This window comes from Cydia fagiglandana, chromosome 26, assembly GCF_963556715.1.
Source record: "Cydia fagiglandana chromosome 26, ilCydFagi1.1, whole genome shotgun sequence".
Taxonomy (NCBI): Eukaryota; Metazoa; Arthropoda; class Insecta; order Lepidoptera; family Tortricidae; genus Cydia; species Cydia fagiglandana.
The window spans coordinates 4135280-4155698 of NC_085957.1; the positions used below are offsets into that span (position 1 = coordinate 4135280).

At 37.9% G+C, this 20419-nt stretch overlaps 1 protein-coding gene across 1 annotated transcript; it reads left to right on the forward strand.

The window, feature by feature from the left end:
• Positions 1–147: 147 nt before the first annotated feature.
• On the forward strand, positions 148–17093 carry LOC134677311 (zinc finger protein 709-like). Its single transcript, XM_063535747.1, has 6 exons — positions 148–2073; positions 2408–2515; positions 12057–12121; positions 15398–15734; positions 15954–16784; positions 16981–17093. The coding sequence occupies exons 1-6, from the start codon at positions 231–233 to the stop codon at positions 17091–17093; spliced, it is 3297 nt and encodes a 1098-aa protein (XP_063391817.1). The 5' UTR covers positions 148–230.
• Positions 17094–20419: the final 3326 nt, after the last annotated feature.

The window sequence follows — 20419 nt, forward strand, 5'->3', positions numbered from 1 at the left end:
ACACTGGCGACAAACCTTACAAATGTGACCAGTGTAGTTATGCTAGCAGAAGTAAATGTACTTTGAAGGTTCATCTAAGAAAACACACTGGTGAAAAACTTTACAAATGCCACCAGTGTAGTTATGCCAGCAGCCAGAAAGGTGGATTGAAAGTTCATCTAAGAACACACACTGGCGATAAGCCTTACAAATGCCAACAGTGTAGTTATACCTGTGCCCAAAAAGGACTTATGAAACGTCATATAAGAAAACACACTGGCGACAAGCCTTACAAATGCGAGCACTGTAGTTATACTAGCAGCGATAGTGGTAATTTGAAGGTTCATGTAAGAAAACACACTGGCGTAAAACCTTACAAGTGCAAGTACTGTAGTTATGCATGTGTAAAAAAAGCAATATTGAATGTTCATGTAAGAACACACACTGGCGACAAGCCTTACAAATGCCACCAGTGTAGTTATGCTAGCAGTCATAAAAGTTGTTTGAAGGTTCATCTAAGAAAACACACTGGTGAAAAACCTTACAAATGTGAACTATGTAGTTATGCTAGCAGCCATAAAAGTCAATTGAAGCTTCATATAAAAAGACACACTGGCGACAAGCCTTACAAATGTGATCATTGTAGTTATGCTAGCAGTCATAAAAAATGTTTGAAGGCTCATCTAGAAAGACACATTGGCCAGAAGCCTCACAAATGCCACCAGTGTAGTTATGCTAGTAGCAATAAAAGTAATTTGCAAGTTCATCTAAGAAAACACACTGGTGAAAAACCTTACAAATGTGAGCTATGTAGTTATGCTAGCAGCCATATAAGTCATTTGAAGGCTCATCTAAAAACACACACTGGTGAAAAACCTTACAAATGTGAGCAGTGTAGTTATGCTAGCATCCAGAAAGGTCAATTGAAAGTTCATCTAAAAACACACACTGGTGAAAAACCTTACAAATGTGAGCAGTGTAGTTATGCTAGCATCCAGAAAGGTCAATTGAAAGTTCATCTAAGAACACACACTGGCGACAAGCCTTACAAATGCCACCAGTGTAGTTATGCTAGCAGTTATAAAAGTTATTTGAAGGTTCATTTAAAAAGACACACTGGTGAAAAACTTTACAAATGTGAGCAGTGTAGTTATTCTAGCATCCAGAAAGGTCAATTGAAAGTTCATCTAAAAACACACACTGATGAAAAACCTTACAAATGCCACCAGTGTAGTTATGCTAGCAGCCATAAAAGTCATTTGAAGGCTCATCTAAAAAGACACACTGGTGAAAAACTTTACAAATGTGAGCAGTGTAGTTTTGCTAGTACCCACAAAGGAAATTTGAATGCTCATGTAAGGACACACACTGGTCACAAGCCTTACAAATGTGAACAGTGTAGTTATGCTAGCCGTACTAAAGGTTCTTTGAAGGTTCATCTAAGTAGAATCCATTTAAAGAAACACACTGGAGAGAAACAATACAAATGTGGTCACTGCAGCTATGCTAGTGATGACAGAGATGTTGTACGAAAACATGAAATTATACACGATGATGAAAAGCGTCACACTGGAGAGAAACAATACAAATGTGGTCACTGCAGCTATGCTAGTGATGACAAAGATGCTGTACGAAAACATGAAATTATACACGATGATGAAAAGCGTCACACTGGCGAAAAACAATACAAATGTGGTCATTGCAGCTATGCTAGTGATGACAAAGATGCTGTACGAAAACATGAAATTATACACGATGATGAAAAGCGTCACACTGGAGAAGAACAATACAAATGTGGTCACTGCAGCTATGCTAGTGATGACAAAGGTGCTGTACGAAAACATGAAATCATACACGATGATGAAAAGCGTCACACTGGAGAAAAACAATACAAACGTGGTCACTGCAGCTATGCTAGTGATGACAAAGGTGCTGTACGAAAACATGAAATCATACACGATGATGAAAAGCGTCACAAATGTGGCCAGTGTAATTATGCTACTATTTATAAAATAAATTTACAGATACATAAATGCAAACATTCCGATGAGATTCTTTACAAGAGACGCACAGATCTCGAAGGGCAGCACAAAGGTAAGAATACTTTTTATTTATTTAAACTTTGTTGCACAAAAGAAAACTTATCGTACAAAAGGCGGACTTAATGCCAAAAATATTCTCTACCAGTCAACCTTAAGGCAAAGCAGAGAGACTATAGAAGGTATAATCGTATGTCTTGGCATCCTGCAGCTGTAAACTTGTACCAAGTGTTTGTTTGAATAAAGAATATGTGCTATGTATATTTGATTTTGTTATTGTATAGATTTACATACCATCTCAACTATTTTGACCAGTATCAGCCAAGTCCGACTGCGGACAACAGAAAGTGATATAAACTCATACAAAAATATCACCTTTTTGTGAATAGAGTTAAAGTATGGTGGAGCAGCGGCCAGCAGCAGGCGGCCCTCGCTCGCCGCGCACGGCGACGCGCGTGACGCCGCGCACGACCACACTTACAGCGCCGCTCCACCAGGTTAGTGCCGCCGCTCCTCCAGGCTAGTGACACCGCGCACGACCACACTTACAGCGCCGCTCCACCAGGTTAGTGCCGCCGCTCCTCCAGGCTAGTGACGCCGCGCACGACCACACTTACGCGCGGGGCTACTGTCCGCGCCGGCGTCGGGGCCCAGCGCCGCTCCTCCAGGTTAGTGACGCCGCTCCTCCAGGCTAGTGACGCCGCGCACGACCACACTTACGCGCGGCTATTGTCCGCGCCGGCGTCGGGGCCCAGCGCCGCTCCTCCAGGTTAGTGACGCCGCTCCTCCAGGTTAGTGACGCCGCTCTTCCAGGCTAGTGACGCCGCGCACGACCACATTTACGCGCAGCTACAGTTCACGCCGGCGCCAGGGCCCAGTGCCGGTCCTCCAGGTTAGTGTCGCCGCTCCTCCAGGCTAGTGACGCCGCGCACGATTAATTATCACCTAAGTACATATGTACTGTAAAAAAACTTTACATTTCTTGTTTTCGAATTTCAATATAAACATTTCAAAATCGTCTTTATTCAAGTATAACTAACTATATGTGACGTTCCACGGGAAAAGGTACCTTATGAGGGTTTCTAGTTTCGGAGATATGAAATGTTTTGTAAAGAGGTGAAAAAATGCTCAAATTGTTTTTATTGTGTGATCTGAAACCTTAATGCGTAACGTTTGTTTACCTGTTTTTATTTTTGTTATAAGTTAGTTATAAGCCTAGTAATGTCGTCTCAGAGTTTAGTACAAAAGGTACCTTATGGAAAAAAGGTTGAAAATTCCCAAAAAAACTAGTCAATACGGGAAAAGAAGTTTGGTAGAGAACTGTATTAGCATTCCGCAAAACTAATTTGATAATTTCAGTTCTGGTTGGGGCGCCTAGCAAATATTATAACCGTACATCGACCGACATTACAAATCCAAGTAGCCTGCTGTTATACCAAAGTTACTCTCGTCAAGTCTTTCTTAACTAGAATAATCTTCATTTGGTTTGGTCGCATGCAATAAATCAGCCATTGGTTTGCTGAAAAATGCCAATACCCGACGCATTACCTTATGGAATATCTGAGGTCATTGAACCTCAATGCCGCTTGTCTTCAATGGCAACCAAAATATATTATTGATAAGAAATAGACGATTTATACCATCTTTACCCCAAAATATTATTAGTTTATCCTAACTGTTCCATCATCATCATGCCTCATCATGTAACTTAACCACAAGGTACCTTTTCATTACATACAAATTATTGGTCTTTTTTAGGGTTCCGTACCTCAAAAGGAAAAAACCCTTATAGGATCACTCGTGCGTCTGTCTGTCCGTCTGTCCGTCTGTCACAGCCAATTTGCTCCGAAACTACCGCACCAATTAAGTTGAAATTTGGTACACATATGTAATAGGCCAGTCATATCGAACATTAAATTCGCAAGCTAACGGCTAGTTCTGATTTTTTAATATGTTGTTAGGATCACTACCAGCATTGTAAATCCAAGTTTGCAGCTTCGAAAGACCTGTGCTAATTTTGCACCACTCAAAAAACCGCGAAATTTTCGTACTTTTTTTGGTATTCTCTATATAAATCCTAAACTATGCATTTTTTATCAAAAAGGTCTATGAACTAACTAAAGTTAACTAAAATTGCTACAATTTGAAACTAAAATCAACTTTGTAAGTTCAATACTTACCGAGATACCGCTCTGCAAAAATGGGCAATTTTATCCAGTATAGTGAAATTTTAACATTCGGGCAATTTTCGACCCCGAAATCAGAAAAAAATACTTATTTTACGGGTAATTTAATAAAACGATGTTGTAGCAAATGTAATTACCTTTAATATTCAGCAAACAATGATATCGCTTGACTGTAGGTACCGTTTACTCATTAAGCTTAAAAATCCAAAAAGTGGGAAAACTGCATTTTTCGCAAATTTGCTCTGTTTACCTAGTTCTCACAATGGTTTGAGGGTAGTATGGATTATAAATATTTATTAAACATATTTAAAAAGTATCAAAAATAACATTTAGTTAGAGCTGTTCTTTTGAGATAATTCAGTCTAAAAAATAGGCATATCGACGTCGTCTTCAATTTCTTCTGCGATTTGAAGCTTGGCGACGTTGTGACAAGAGACACCGGAGCAAAATTTGCATAACTCTGAGCATTTAAGGCCTGCTGCTTTTATGCAGGTACAGCCGCCTCCGCTACAGCCTGTCTTGTACCCGCAAAATTTCAAAAGGAAGGGAGGGGCCACTACTTCACTCGTCATTTTTATTGGAATGAGAATGATGATGTTTGGTCTTTTCCCATCCCCATTGAGTTGCATCGTTTTCCACCCCCAACCACTTCTGAATTTGGTGGTAAGTTCGGTAAGCATGGAATGTTGCACCATCTTCCGTTGGAGGTAAACGGGCCAACCTTAGCGAAGGCGGCTGTTTTTATATTTTTTTTGTAGCGTAAGCTATGGAGCATGGAGTGTATTTTTTGTGTAGTCCCCTCCATATAAAGCTACTAGGCATTTTGCTCCGGCATCTGCGATGGCTGGGTAGGCTGCATTAGGTTGCAGGAATACTTCAGCTATGCTACGGCTAGAACGTTGAGCTACGGTGATAAGCTCAACGTTCCTCTTAACGGCGCTCCACAGTTTGTTCCTCCCATGCCAGAAAAGGGCAGAGGTAGTGTCACACCCAGTGAAGGCGGGGAGAAACAACTCTAATCCTGGAGGAACTTCCAAATCTCCGCGATTAAATGAAGTTGAAGAATATTGTATGGGGCCAGAGTCACCACTGCCACTTTTGACGTACCCTGCAACGATATTCCTCACGGAGTTGTTACGATGCCATATCACCTTGTGCAGTAAGAAACACCCATCTACCACAACAATCATGTCGGCTCCTACTGAGATGCTTTGAGGTAGCGAAGTGAAAGCTGAGTCGAACAACGAACCCTCTTCTGTGAACAATGCCGTGGGGGGTGGAGCTAACTAAGCAGAGCAAATATGTGAAAAAAGCAGTTTTCCCATTTTTTGGACTTTTAAGATTTGTGTGTAAACGGTATCTGGAACCAAAGGACTTCAAAACGTTACCCATGAGCTCCATCATCGGACACATGGATATGGTGGGAAAAGCTCTTGAGTAGTTCACGGAGTTTCTCTAGGGGGTAATTGCAAAAAAAATCCCTATGGGTCGAAGTGTATCCGCAAGGGCCCCCGAATACAATAAGATAAGATAAACGGTATGGTCTAGAGACGTCGTTCTTTGCTTAAATTAAAGGTAGGGGAGACCGAGGGAGTTGTGACAGAGGAGAGTTGTGACATCGTAAATTTTTTGGAATCTATTAACTAGAAACCAGGTCGCAATAGCGAGCGTTTGTTAGTTCAAGTTACGAGCTAACAAACGCACACTGTTGCGACCTAGTTTCTAGTTAATAGATTCCAAAAAATCGACAATGTCACAACTCTCCTCTGTCACAACTGACCTCGGTCTCCCCTAATTACATTTTCCAGAACATCGTTTTATTATTTTAGCCGTAAAATGAGTATTTTCCCTGATTTCAGGGTCGAAAATAGAACAAATCTTAAATTTCGCTATACTGGATAAAATTGCCCATTTTTGCAGAGCAGTATCTCGGTAAGTATTGAACTCACAGAATTGATTCTGGTCTTAAATTGTAGCAATTTTAGTTAACTTTAGTTTGTTCATAGACGTTTTTGGTAAAAAATGAATAGTTTAGGAGCTATAATGAGAATACCAAAAAAAGTATGAAAATTTCGCGGTTTTTCGAGTGGTGCAAAGTTAGCACAGGTCTTTCGAAGCTGCAAACTTGGATTAACAATGCTGGTAGTGATCCTAACAACATATTAAAAAATCAGAACTAGCCGTTAGCTTGCGAATTTAGCAATTTTTTGTGTTAAATATGACCGGCCTATAAGTCTGTGACCCAAAGACGAATATGTAACGTCAACAAATGAATTTTAAACATAGGGGCTACTTAGTTTTGGGGGGTAAACAATAAAATTAAAAAACAAAGTTTTGAAAACTAGATCGTGTTACATATCAAACGAAAGAGCTCATTTTGAGAATCTCAAATATATTTTTCTTATAAATTTACAATAAAAAGTTTACAAGTTATTCAAGAAAATAGACAAAAAATGACCATTCCCCCCCTCTATCTCCGAAACTACTGGGTTTAAAATTCTGGAAAAAATACACAAAATAGTCCTTTACCTAAAGATGACAGGAAAACCTATTAGAAATCTAGAGTCAAGCGTGAGTCGGATTTAAGAACAAAAATGCGGTTAACGTTTTTTTAGGGACACAGCCGCAATGGTTTAAGTGAAACGTGATGTAGACAGCTATTGCAAAGGCCCTAGGCCGATATCGGCATAAGGCCGAAGGCCCGAAGCGTCCCAAAGAGGCGTGCCTTTAGCTTCAAGCGTGAGTCGGACTGAAGACAAAAAATGCAACTAGGCTGTATCTGGCACATAGCCGCAATGGTACTTGTAGTACAGTCAACAGCAGAAGTTGCTAAGCGGGCGAGGCGTTCAAAATGACCTTGACATGCTCTTATTGTCTTAACTATAAAGTCGCGTCCAGATCATTTAAAACCACTCGCCCGCTTAGCAACTTCTGCTGCTGACTGTACTGATTGATTAGGTTAGGTTACTATTGTTACGTGTTTTAAAAAGCACTAGGTATACAGGGTGGCTAAAAAATAAACTAAGTGTATTCCTGCAACGTGCAACCTGCAGCCAACGTGCGACCCTGAAATCGCGAAGAATAATTTGGCTGTTTCATACATTTTGGCTGGTCCGTTTCTATGGGAGGATACTTCTTTTTTCGCGATTTCTAGGTTGGTCCCATAGTAAAAGTTGCTCAGTATCATCCCAAAACCTCCCTGGCTACGGAAATATACTTATTTTTTGGCCACCCTACCACCATTGCGATTGGTGGATTTGAAATACCTACGTATTATCTCTCTTCGGCCTTCGAAGTTGTAGGAAGCGCGACCCGTCGGACGCTCGAGTTTTTAGCTCTACGCATTTGGACACTTGTACTATTGTTCGGCATTTAATCTTCAGAGATATAGAGATATTGTAAGCCACCACGCCAGAAAACTTCATGTTAGATCTGGTTTTTGATTGACCCATTCGGGTTTTACAAGACGTTTCACTCACGTCACGTTTCACGTACAAAAAAAATGTTGAAAATTGTGTGATGTACGGAACCCTTGAAACGCGAGTCCGACTCGCACTTGACCAGTTTTTAAGATTATTATGACGAAGAACTAATTAAATTTGTGGCAGTTTAATGTAAATTAATATTTTCTATTCATAAAAGATAAACTTCAATGTGATTGATGTTTTGTAGTGATGTATTATGAGATTTATTTCCATAAGGTACCTTTTCGTAAATGTATGGAGCAAATACTGTTATTGTTATGTAAGTTTAAAGTGGCATAAGGGGTTAAATATAGTATTTAGTTGGGGTTTTAGGATTTATTTCATTTGAATGACAGAATTTCTTTCATATGTGCTCAGAGAAATTGATTGTGTGTTACATTAAAAGTAAAAATATTCAATTTTCTGATTTTATATGAAAAAGTTAAAAAATAAATTTTTACCTCTAAATCGGTATTGTTTTTTGCTTAAACTGTCTCTCAGTGTCGTTTTCTAATAGATAAAATTTAAATCTTGAGAGCTCATGGCAATCAATCGTGAAAATGAAATAAAACTTTATTTTCAAGAGATTGGTTAGTATACATATAAATCAGTCGATATCAAAGGTTTCTATTTGCATTACAGAACAAGTTGCAACATTTTTTAAATCTCAGATATATAAGGTATTATTATTTGTAGTCAACTATGTAACTTACTTCAGGAACATAGTTTTTTAGGCGGCTAAACTTAAAACTTCTCTATCGTAAAGTTGCTCAATTCACAACATTATTTTCAAAAAATCATATCTCTGTAACTACGCAACTTAGGAGGTTGATCTTTTGTGTTATCGATAGCTTATTTATTGTAGATTACTGGGGTATGCATAACTCCATACCCGCCATAAGGTACCTTTGACCGTGGGACGTCACATATATCATCTTAAGCAAATTCGCATAGCAATTTATGACTATCATTCTTTAAACTTATACAATTATTATAGGTACACAATACAAATCAAATTTAATAATAAGAATTTCAAAATAAGATCGTTATACATTAAGGTGGTTCGCCTAGGTTACTCAAAACTTAACTCTCGCTAGATGGCACCACTTTTGCAAAATTTCAGATTTTATTTTTTTGTGAAATGGTCTTGCTATTTGTATACTTAAAAGTATGTTTCGCGCACTCTTTAAGTTAATATTGAACTATTAACATAAACATTGAATACTTCATTGTGCAAAAACCACCTTTTTAATTCGACGGAGTGTTGCTGTCACACTTTTTCCTACTATTACTCAGTTTACTCACACATGCCAACAGTGTTTCCGTGATCCTTGTAGTAGACAATTTCACACAACGTAAGTATGTTGCAATAGCGTAACGGTATGTTCGTGGAAATACGTGCAAGAGGATTGGGGTTCAAGACTGGTGCGAGTAGGTAATTTCTTTTTATTTCATTTATTCAAGATACATAATAAACTTACAGTAAAGTCACCAACTCGTTTATATGTTAATTCTTAATTCTAACACTTAATAATAATGTAAAAAATGTGATATAACATAGTCGAATAATTGTAAAAATAAACTATATATACCTACCTACAAACGTCAGTTTAAGAAAATAATCAAATATAATTTAAAACCAATAAAAAATTCAAATTAAAAAATATTAGATACAAATTTATACAGTATACAAAAGTCATCAGGGAAATAGAGCATTTAAAATTTGGTAACATTTTCTGCGAAATCCACCAGCACTATCCGCAAATATATCGATATCATGACCCTCAACAGCCATCATATTTATTAACGCCAGTGCCCTAGCCGTGGGCGCGTTATCAGCTTGCCGGGTGCGCGCGCGCAGCCACGCGTACAAGCGGCGGCGGCGCCGCGGCGGCATCTCCAGCTCAGGCAACCCTCGCCACGCAGGCACATGCAAGCCCATTCGCTCCAATACAGACGAATTGTTTATCCTATTGTTAATGATGCCATAATAGTGCTCCATCAACAACATTTTCCGCCTCAGTTCGAGAGTGTCAAGGCCTACCATCCCCGATACGAAAAGGGAGGGATATAGATAAGGGTAGTAACCAAAACATTTGCTATATAAATACCTTGCGAATTTCTTTTGTATTTTTTCAATCATAGTGATATACTTTGATTCATATGGGTCCCATATAATAGCTCCGAATTCTAGTTTACTACGTACATATGCGTTAAATAGCATCAGCGCTACCCTTATGTTACCAAACAGATAAGTCATCCTAATAATAAAACCTAAAGTTTTAGACGCACTTTTACAGATTGTCATAATATGCTTACGGAAATTAAGTTGTACATCTAAAGTAAGCCCCAGATCGCGGATTTCATGAACCCGCTCAAGCTGGACCCCTTGGAGAACATAAGTAGAAGTAATGGGTGATTTGACTCTAGCAAACGTCATGACTTTGCATTTGGAAACATTGAAGTGCAGATTGTTTTTGACGCTCCATTTGTTCCTCCTTTGTGTTATCTTACCTTTAAACGAGCAATTATTAGATATATAATTATTTATGTATATATTTGGATGGTATCAGAAACGGCTCTAACGGTTTCAATGAAATTTGCTATAAGGGGTTTGATCTCTTAGCTAGGTCTATGAGAAAACGCGCATTTTTGAGTTTTTATGTTTTGTAAGCTTTGGTCGGTCTCCCAGATATTCAATCTCCGCTTGGCAACTAATCCCAGAATTGGCATGCGCACTAGTTTTTACGAAAGCGACTGCCCTGACCTTCCAACCCAGAGAGTAAACTTATTTGGATTAGTCCGGTTTCCTCACATTGTTTTCTTTCACCGAAAAATAGGTATCGGTGTATAAATAGGTAGGTATCAAATGCTATTTCGTACAAACTTTCGGAAAAATCATTGGTACGAGCCGGGCGGGGTTAGAACCCGCGACCTCCGAATTGCTTTCCGCTAGGCCAGCAGCGCTTCCCCCACATACTCAGTGTTATCAGGTTTTTTAAAAATCAAAAACGATTACTTATGAAAACAGAAGAATATAAATGATCGTATTTGATTTATAATTGTTACATATTTGCCGTAACTTATTTTTAAAATGTGTTTTTCAATTAAAAGACCCGTCAAGATTGTTTACCTTATTTCTAATGCTAAAAAAAACAAACTATAGTAATAATTGTGTTTTTCATTCATAGACAAAATCCATTATTTTTAACCACAGGAAATTTTATACACTTCTTTTTAGGGTTCCGTACCCAAAGGGTAAAACGGGACCCTATTACTAAGACTTCGCTGTCCGTCCGTCAGTCCGTCCGTCTGTCACCAGGCTGTATCTCACGAACCGTAATAGCTAGACAGTTGAAATTTTCACAGATGATGTATTTCTGTTGCCGCTATAACAACAAATACTAAAAACAGAATAAAATAAAGATTTGAATGGGGCTCCCATACAACAAACGTGATTTTTGACCAAAATTAAGCAACGTCGGGAGTGGTCAGTACTTGGATGGGTGACCGCTTTTTTTTGCTCTTTTTTGTTTTTTTTTTTGCATTATGGCACGGAACCCTTCGTGCGCGAGTCCAACTCGCACTTGCCCGGTTTTTATTGCAGTGAGGATGTCCTGATTAAAAATCAGAGAGATTAGGTAGAGCATAATTTCTAACTATCTTTGTAAAAATAAAAGAATACGTGTAGCCCATACTTAATAATCGATTTATGATAATAAGAAAAATTAAATAAAAATAAAAAAACAATACGAAATTTAGGTGTAACAAAAATACAAAAAGTTATGTTCCAGCATACAATGACTGGGGATCGAACCGGGAATCTTCCGTTTGCAAGCAAAAAAGCGACTGTTTGCATAACACGCCATGATAGTTCTTAGCTAAGCTGACGAACTTCTCGCTTAGGTCAATTAACTACCTGTCAAATATCAGTGTCAACAAAATTGCACTAAACATGACGGCACTCCAAATTCGAGCCGTGGTCAGCCCGGCAACGTCGGAAATGGTATGGCAACGTCGCAAATGTATCTGTACACGACATTTGTGACACACACATACGTAAAATTGATGAAAAGTTAACTATGATTTTTGCATGATTTCTGTATGAAACATTGTTTTCCTATTAATTTCGCGCAAACGAATATTCGAAAGAAGATAAATGCAGAAATATTTGTGTACTAATAGTGTGTAGTTACTTAATGAGCTTTGATTGAATTTTGTATGAAAAGCGAACCACAAATAAAATAGTATAAAAATACTAGACTAGAATCTTTCAGAACTAATTCTAATAGTAAAAAAAACGCAGTGTATTAATATACTGGTTGCAGTGCAGGTAGTCAAAACACTACTGGAAACGTGCAAGTACTAACAGGTAGTGTTGTTCTCAGGCCTCGAGAGCGGCCTCGACGTGTCGGACGCGGAGAACAAGAGAAAGACAGACGAAGAAACGACCGCATCGTTATACACCGGATAGATCTTGATGCCATCACGACAATAGTAGAATAAGGTCTATCTTTAGAAATCGCAGCCATAGTAACACTGACCTATTTATTATTACACTGTAGGTTTTGTAATGTTTTAGGAATGATTTAATTTCCTCCCCATTTGCTACTTTGTCACAGTGACAATAGTATGAGGTCTCTAGCGACTTTCATATTGATTGTCACTGTGACAAGGTACGAAATGGGTCGGAAATTTTATTCTTTGACTGTTTCTTATCTACATACTAGGCTTACAGATGGCATATTGGTGGAAAATAATAAATAAATAATTATTATTATCATAGGGACATTCTTACACCAATTGACTAAGTCCCACGGTAAGCTCAAGAAGGCTTGTGTTGTGGGTACTCAGGCAACGATATACAGTGAAGCCTGGTTAAGTGGGGCCTGGATAAGTGAGAAACCTCTATAGCTGGGACTCATGGTGCGGTCCCGACACTTTAGCACTGAATTACCTCTGTTACTGAGATAAAACGAACCTCTATAACTGGGATTCGTTGTTGTAATTTTACAGTCACATGTACCTCTATAATTGAGACAGAGAGTGTATTTTACCTCTTTTACTGAGACTATATTTATAAGATTACATTTTCCTAATTGTTTTTTAGAATTTTATAGGGGTATCAGATATAACGTCAATCTATGACCTCTATAACTTGGACTTCATTGAACAATTTCCGTATTCTTACTAACTCTTAGTCTATCCACAAATTCCGCATTTGCCTAATTGTGTCGAAACAATTTGAAGTTTGATTTACTTAATTTATGTAAGTAGTTAAAACTATGGAAACAAAACCTGAAATTTTGATAAGTAATACGAAAAAAAAATCATTTATTAAATTTCTAATACGCAATGAAGTCCGTATCAAGTTTCATTTAATTTTAAAATATCTATCCTTTGGAGAATCATTCAAAATAAATTCAATGAAATATTTAAACAGACTTAAAAAATATTTAGGGACAAGGATTATGTTACCTTATTTGTTTTTAAAGATAATTACTAAATACCTTATTAACCACCTCTATAACTGAAATATACTCTATTCTCACCTCTGTAAATGGAACCCTCTGTAAATGAGACAGAAATTTATTTGTACCTGGGTAAGTGGAAAACCTCTTTAAGTGAGACAAATTTGCTCGTCCCTTGAGATCCCACTTATCCAGGTTTCACTGTATATAATATACAAATACATAGAAAACATCCATGACTCAGGATTCTCAGGAACAAATATCTGTGCTCATCGCATAAATAAATGCCAAATACCTAAATAAAATAGTTAAGTATTGTGTTATTTGTTCTAAATTTATTTTACTTGTCGCCTATTGACTTTTTAATAAAACATTAAGTGAAATTTAGAACTGTTTAGTTTTACTCTTTATTTCTAGATGTAATATTATTTCTACGACTATTCGCCAACAAACTGTCTTTAATACAGTAAAATTATACATTTTGCGTTTGCGTCAAATCCGGTAGTTCTGATTTTTTGCAGGCTTGTTTATGATGTTGGCCCAATGAATAATCCAAGTTTGTGACCTCGAGCGGCGAACGCAACGTTGTCAAAAATCGAATAAAACCGCATTTTTTTTAGATTTGGGCGATGATAACCCTAAAGTACTAGTTTTTGATAGTAACTTCCTAAGGCGTTTTTAAAGTAGACTAAATTTGCTACAATAAGACACTAGAATTGTCTCTGTACATCTAATATTTTCCGAGATAAAGCCTTTAATAATTTTATAATTTTACATCAGTTCTTAGCTATAATTTAAGGGTTAGGTAGGTAATTTATATGAAATTCATCTTCGCCACGTTCTACAAAATATTTATATTCCATAAAAAAAATGTATGAGTGCCTATTTAAAAAAAAAATTTTTATTGAAAATAAATATTTTGTAGAACGTGGCGGTGATGAATTCCATATAAATTACCTACCTAACCCTTAAATTATAGCTAAGAACTGATGTAAAATAATAAAATTTTGAAAGGCTTTATCTCGGAAAATATTAGATGTACAGAGATAATTCTAGTGTCGTATTGTAGCAAATTTAGTCTACTTTAAAAACGCCCTAGGAAGTTACTACCAAGAACAAGTACTTTAGGGTTATAATCGCCCAAATCTAAAAAAAATTGCGGTTTATTCGATTTTTGACAAAGTTGCGTTCGGCGCTCGAGGTCACAAACTTGGATTATTGGGCCAACATCATAAACAAGCCTGCAAAAAATCAAAACTACCGGATTTGACGCAAAATAGCCAGGTTACAAAATTCGACAAATTTACTGGATTACTTAGTTTGGCGAAAATATTGTATACCTAGTCTTAAGTGTATTTTGAAAAAAATAAAACCACGTTATGCACGTGTTTTTCCTTCCAAGTGAAATAAAACTATAACCCTAAGAAATAGTATACATTTTATTTACTGACTTTATTCTCGTAACAGTACTCCTTTCGTGTGGATTTCTTAGAGTTAAACCAAGAGAAGTCTGCAACGATTTTGATAGCACATGCAACGCAGTCACAGAATAAATAATAGTACTACGCAGTGCAAATGTTATTTACCCGCCATAATTCCATAGAAATTTGACGTTTATAATAACACTTGCACTGCGTGTGCTACCGAAATCGTCGCAGACTTATCTCGGTCTGACTATACAGTTTGGCACAAGCCCGCTCCGTAGATCTTCGAAATCGACTCCACGCCACACCGCGTTCGCGGCTTCGTGCCGCGATTCGCGCACGAGTGTGGAGCGGGCTTCAATCATTCGATCAATCGAAGCATTAGCCCCCATTTGCACGACAGCTTTTTCAACGCGCGTTCGAATGGCACAAATGGATACATATGTATTTATTTACACGATGGAGGTGGCGCTTTTTACTAAGCTTTGTTGGATTTTCGGATTTAAGCCTTGGTCGTTAAATCGAAGAGTGCGAACAGATTCAAGCGCTTTTTTAATGCGCGTTGAAAAAGCTGTCGTGCGAATGGGGACTTATAGTATTACGTAATGTTACCATGGAGATCCGTCCACAACGTTACCATGGAGAACTGTCCACAACATCTCGTCAAAAATCGATTTTTATTGTAGCGTGCGGCGTGCGTAAGTTATTGAATACTTAGTGTTGAATAAATTTTGGATGGATTTGAAACAATATCTTCTTCAATCAAAAATCCTACCTTTACTTGACGTTTACGTTAAAAACGAAGTGTTAATTGTTACTTAATTATTATACTAGTTGACGATGGAGTCGTCTGCTGTCGTCGCTGAGAGTAGCTGCGTGAAGGCTGAGCCCTGTGAGGATGTATGTATAAAAGAAGAGACCACATTCGAGACAGTCTCTGTGAAAACGGAGCCCTGTGAGGATGTGTGTATAAAAGAAGAGACCACGTTCGAGGGAGTGTCTGTGAAAGCTGAGCCTTTGGACGATGTGTGTGTAAAAGACGAGTCGGCCGGCGTGAGCGCGGCGGCGGCGCTGTACACCTATCACGTCAAGAAAGATGAGCTCGTGCTCGGCCCCGTGCTGGTGGAGCGGCGCGGCGTGCGACCACCAACAGGTCAGGATTCTATTAAAGGTACACTAAGGTACACCGAAAGTACAATATGTTCCAAAATATTTCGTTCAAATTCGCTGAGGTCCACCCGCCATCCTGACATTCGATAATTGTCTGTTACTTTTCTGAAATTTAGTTTGTTAGTATTACAACTAGCCAAGACAAGTGACTGTATAATATAATTATTATCTGAAAAACGTGATACATATTTAATAGTAAAATAAATCATTTTTGTTGCAGGGCAAACTCCAAGGATGAAATCAAGTGACAGAGAAATATACCTATACAAATGTGCCCAGTTTAGTTATGCTAGCAGCAATATAGGACATTTGAAAGTACATGTAAGAAAACACACTGGTGACAAGCCTTTCAAATGTGCCCAGTGTAGTTATGCTAGCAGCCATAAAGGTCATTTGCAAGTTCATGTAAGAAAACACACTGGCGACAAGCCTTACAAATGTGATCTGTGTAGTTATGCTAGCAGCCAGAAAAGTTATTTAAATGTTCATGTAAGAACACATACTGGCGACAAGCCTTACAAATGTGCGCAGTGTAGTTATGCTAGCAGCCATAGAGGACATTTGCAAGTTCATGTAAGAAAACACACTGGCGAGGAGCCATACAAATGTGAACACTGTAGTTATGCTAGCAGCCACAAAGGTAATTTGCAAGTTCATCTAAGAAAACACACTGGTGAAAAACCTTACAAATGTGAGCTATGTAGTTATGCTAGCAGCCATAAAAGTCATTTGAAGGTTCATCTAAAAAGACACACTGGCGACAAACCTTACAAATGTGAACATTGTAGTTATGCTAGCAGTAGTAAATGTACTTTGAAGGTTCATCTAAGAAATCACACTGGTCAAAAACCTTACAAATGTGAACAATGTAGTTATGCTAGCAGCCAGAAAGGTGCTTTGAAGATTCATCTAAGAAAACACACTGGTGAAAAACCTGACAAGCCTTACAAATGTGAACAATGTAGTTACGCTAGCAGTCGCAGTGATCAATTACGAGTCCATGTAAAGCAACATAATGGAGAGAAGAGAGAAGCTAACAAGACTATGGAAGGTATAATCATATGTGCTATGTTTATTTGATATGTTATTGGATAGATTTACAAACCATCTCAATTATTTTCAATATCAACTAGCATCAGCTACGTACGACTGCGGACATCAGAAAGTGAAAAACTTGACTCTAATCCATATCAAACAAGCTAATTGAACAAGAAACGTACAAAAATATCGCCTTTCTTTGTAAATAGAGTTAAAGTATGCTGGAGCAGCGGCCAGCAGCAGGCGGCCCTCGCTCGCCGCGCACGGCGACGCGCGTGACGCCGCGCACGACCACACTTACAATGCTACTCCACCAGATTAGTGCCGCCGCTCCTCCAGGCTAGTGCCGCCGCTCCTCCAGGTTAGTGACGCCGCGCACGACCAGCTCGATAAAATACCATCATATGTACGTACCTACTGTAAAACAACTAATTACATTTCTTGATTTTCTTGTTTTCAAAATTAAAATTTCAAAATCATCTTTATTCAAGTATAAGTAACAATATATCATCTTAAGCAAATTAGCATAGCAATTTATGGATGTTATTATTATTATCATTCTTTAAACTTATATACTTATTATAGGTACAAAATACAAATCAAATTTAATAGTAAGAATTTCGAAATAGGATTGTTAAACATTAAAATAAGAGAGTACATATTTTTACTAGTCTAGAGTAACTCCTATTAGTCAAAAAAACGGAGTGTATTAATATACCTACTGGTAGCTGTGCTATTAGTTAAAACACTAGTATTAATCCAGTAACTTTGTCGAATTTTGTAACCTGGCTCTTTTGCGTCAAATCCGGTAGTTCTGATTTTTTGCAGACTTGTTTATGATGTTGGATTATTCATCCAAGTTTGTGACTTCGAGCGCCGAACGCAACTTTGTCAAAATTAGAATAAACCGCATTTTTTTTTAGATTTGGGCGATTATAACCCTAAAGTACTAGTTTTTGGTAGTAACTTAGGTCGTTTTTAAAGTAGACTAAATTTGCTACAATAAGACACTAGAATTGTCTCTGTACATCTAATATTTTCCGAGACAAAGCCTTTCAAAATGTTATATTTAAATTTTTATATTTTTAAATATTTTTTCAAAATAGGCACTCATACATTTTTTTATGGAATATAAATATTTTGTAGAACGTGCCGGTGATGAATTCCATATAAATTACCAACCTAACCCTTATATTATAGCTAAGAACTGACGTAAAATTATAAAATTTTGAAAGGCTTTATCTCGGAAAATATTATATGTACAGAGACAATTCTAGCGTCTTATTGTAGCAAATTTAGTCTACTTTAAAAGCGCCCTAGGAAGTTACTATCAAAAACTAGTACTTTAGGGTTATAATCGCCCAAATCTAAAACAAAATTGCGGTTTATTCGATTTTTGACAAAGTTGCGTTCGGCGCTCGAGGTCACAAACTTGGATTATTTATTGGGCCAACATCATAAACAAGCCCGCAAAAAATCAGAACTACCGGATTTGACGCAAACGCAAAATGTATAATTTTACTGTATTAAATATCTATAGTTCGTTCTTTTTTAGCATTAGAAAGAACTCCACAGAAGTTAGCGTGCAGTTTTTATCAGGCTCTTCAATGTTAATAATTATTGAATTATCTAATGTAGCATGATCAATACAGATAATTTACTTCAAATTATTACCGCTGCGAAGTTCTTTCTAATGCTAAAAAAACGGACTATATATCATGGTCGCATTTTTATCACTTGTCATGCAATGCGTCACACTTTCGCACTTACATATTTGTTAGAACGTGACAGACATGGTGACAAATGATAAAAGCCGACCATATTAGCCCTACTGGAACCGTGCAAGTACTAACAGGCAGTGTTGTTCTCAGGCCTCGAGAGCGGCCTCGCCGTGTCGGACGCGGAGACCAAGAGAACGACAGACGAAGAGAAGACCGCATCGTTATACACCGGATAGGACTTGATGTCATCACGACAATAATAAAATAATGTTTGTGGGATTATGTTAGGCCTCGTAATAAAAACCAAAACTAAACTTCACTTGTTTTATTTAAGTAAGAAAAACTAATTATTTAGAATATTTAACACCTTAACGCACGTTTGCTCGCTCACCATTCAAATCGTTCTCCCCGTCCCTTTCGCACCTCTTGTCATCCTTCTCTCTCCCTTACGTTCCGTTTCACGCTATCTCCTTACGTTCCATTCCTACATTCTCGGCTGTCCTGCACATCATCATCTGCCCTCAGATATGCTTCACACGTTCATTCATCTGCTCATCATTCATTCAACATCATAAAGGTAAGTACACGGTAAGTATCTTAACTCTATTTTACATCAAAGTGCCATACTGTCAGTTAAAGAGTTACTATTAATTTAAACACCTCTACTACACATCTAAGGAAATTGAGCATTTTAATATGGCACCACATTTACTGAAATCTAGAAAACATTGTTAATATTTTTAACTCTCATCATACATTTTAAACATACTGGAAATAGCTGACAGCATAAGTAGCATAGAAACATTTTACAACTTTTTAACATTTTAGCTGCCTTTAACATTTAACCAAAAAATAACATCGTAAATTATGCATCTTAACTTAAACATTTAGGAACCAGGAATTTCTTACATGAGATCAATTCTATATGCAAAAGGTCCGTCTTTTATATTAAACAAAATTTGCCAATCAAGGAATAAGAGAAAAAGGGCTAGACTACTACCTGTATCACTCGCAGTCCTCCTCAGGCCATCTTTTCATGAAGTCCGCAGACGTGGCTGTCTTGTTGGGACCCTCTGTGCCGCTGTACAACTTCTCCACGTCATATCGGTCGTTACGCTTCACCTTGGTTACCTTATAAGGTCCGAAGAACTTTGGCTTGAGCTTAAGCCCTGGCCCGAACTGTGTCCTCTTTATCGCGACAAGATCGCCTACCTCGTAATTGTAGCTCTCTTTCCTCTTCCTATTGAAACTTTTCTTATTTTCTTCTTGAATCTTCTGAATCTGTTCTTTAGCTTTCTGTCTTAGACTTTCTCTTTCTTCATCGAACTGGGATATGGTTTCCTGTTGTAAAAGGTTCAATATCTCGACATCCTCCTTGCACTTCATCCTAGTGCCGGTCAACAGCTGGAATGGCGAGGTATCTATACTTCTTTGGTAAGTACTGTTTATAGCTCTCTGTACTCGTCCGACATGCTTGTACCACGTAGATTGGTCTTCAATGCATAGCTTCGTTAGCATTGGGATCATAATGCGGTGCATCCTTTCTACCTGACCATTCGCCCTTGCTATTCCAGTGGTAATAGTCACATGCTGGATTCCTTCATCTTCACAGTACTTCTGGAACGCTCCACTAGTGAATGCTGTACCTCTATCCGTGATAATACGTGTGGGGTTACCAAACGTCTGCTGCTGTAGCTGCAACTTACTGATTACTTCTGCGCTGGATGTTGACTTCGTCGGGTAGAGCCACACAAACTTCGTGAATGCATCCACAACGGTAAGTATATGATTGTAGAGCTTCTTCGTTTCTGTCAGTGGTCCTATGTGATCCAGGTGCAAAGTATGCAGTGGAGTACCTTCTTTAGCAATAGGATTTAGAAATCCTTCCTGCTTCCCCTCTTTTCTTGTTGCTAATAAGCATGGTATG

Coding starts and splice junctions, on each gene's coding strand:
- LOC134677311 (XM_063535747.1), top strand. CDS start 231: ATGAAACGTCATATAAGAAAACACACTGGCGACAAGCCTTACAAATGC. Junction 15,735..15,953: donor AGGTCAGGATTCTATTAAAG/GTACACTAAGGT, acceptor TTTTTGTTGCAG/GGCAAACTCCAAGGATGAAA. Junction 16,785..16,980: donor AGCTAACAAGACTATGGAAG/GTATAATCATAT, acceptor CTTTGTAAATAG/AGTTAAAGTATGCTGGAGCA.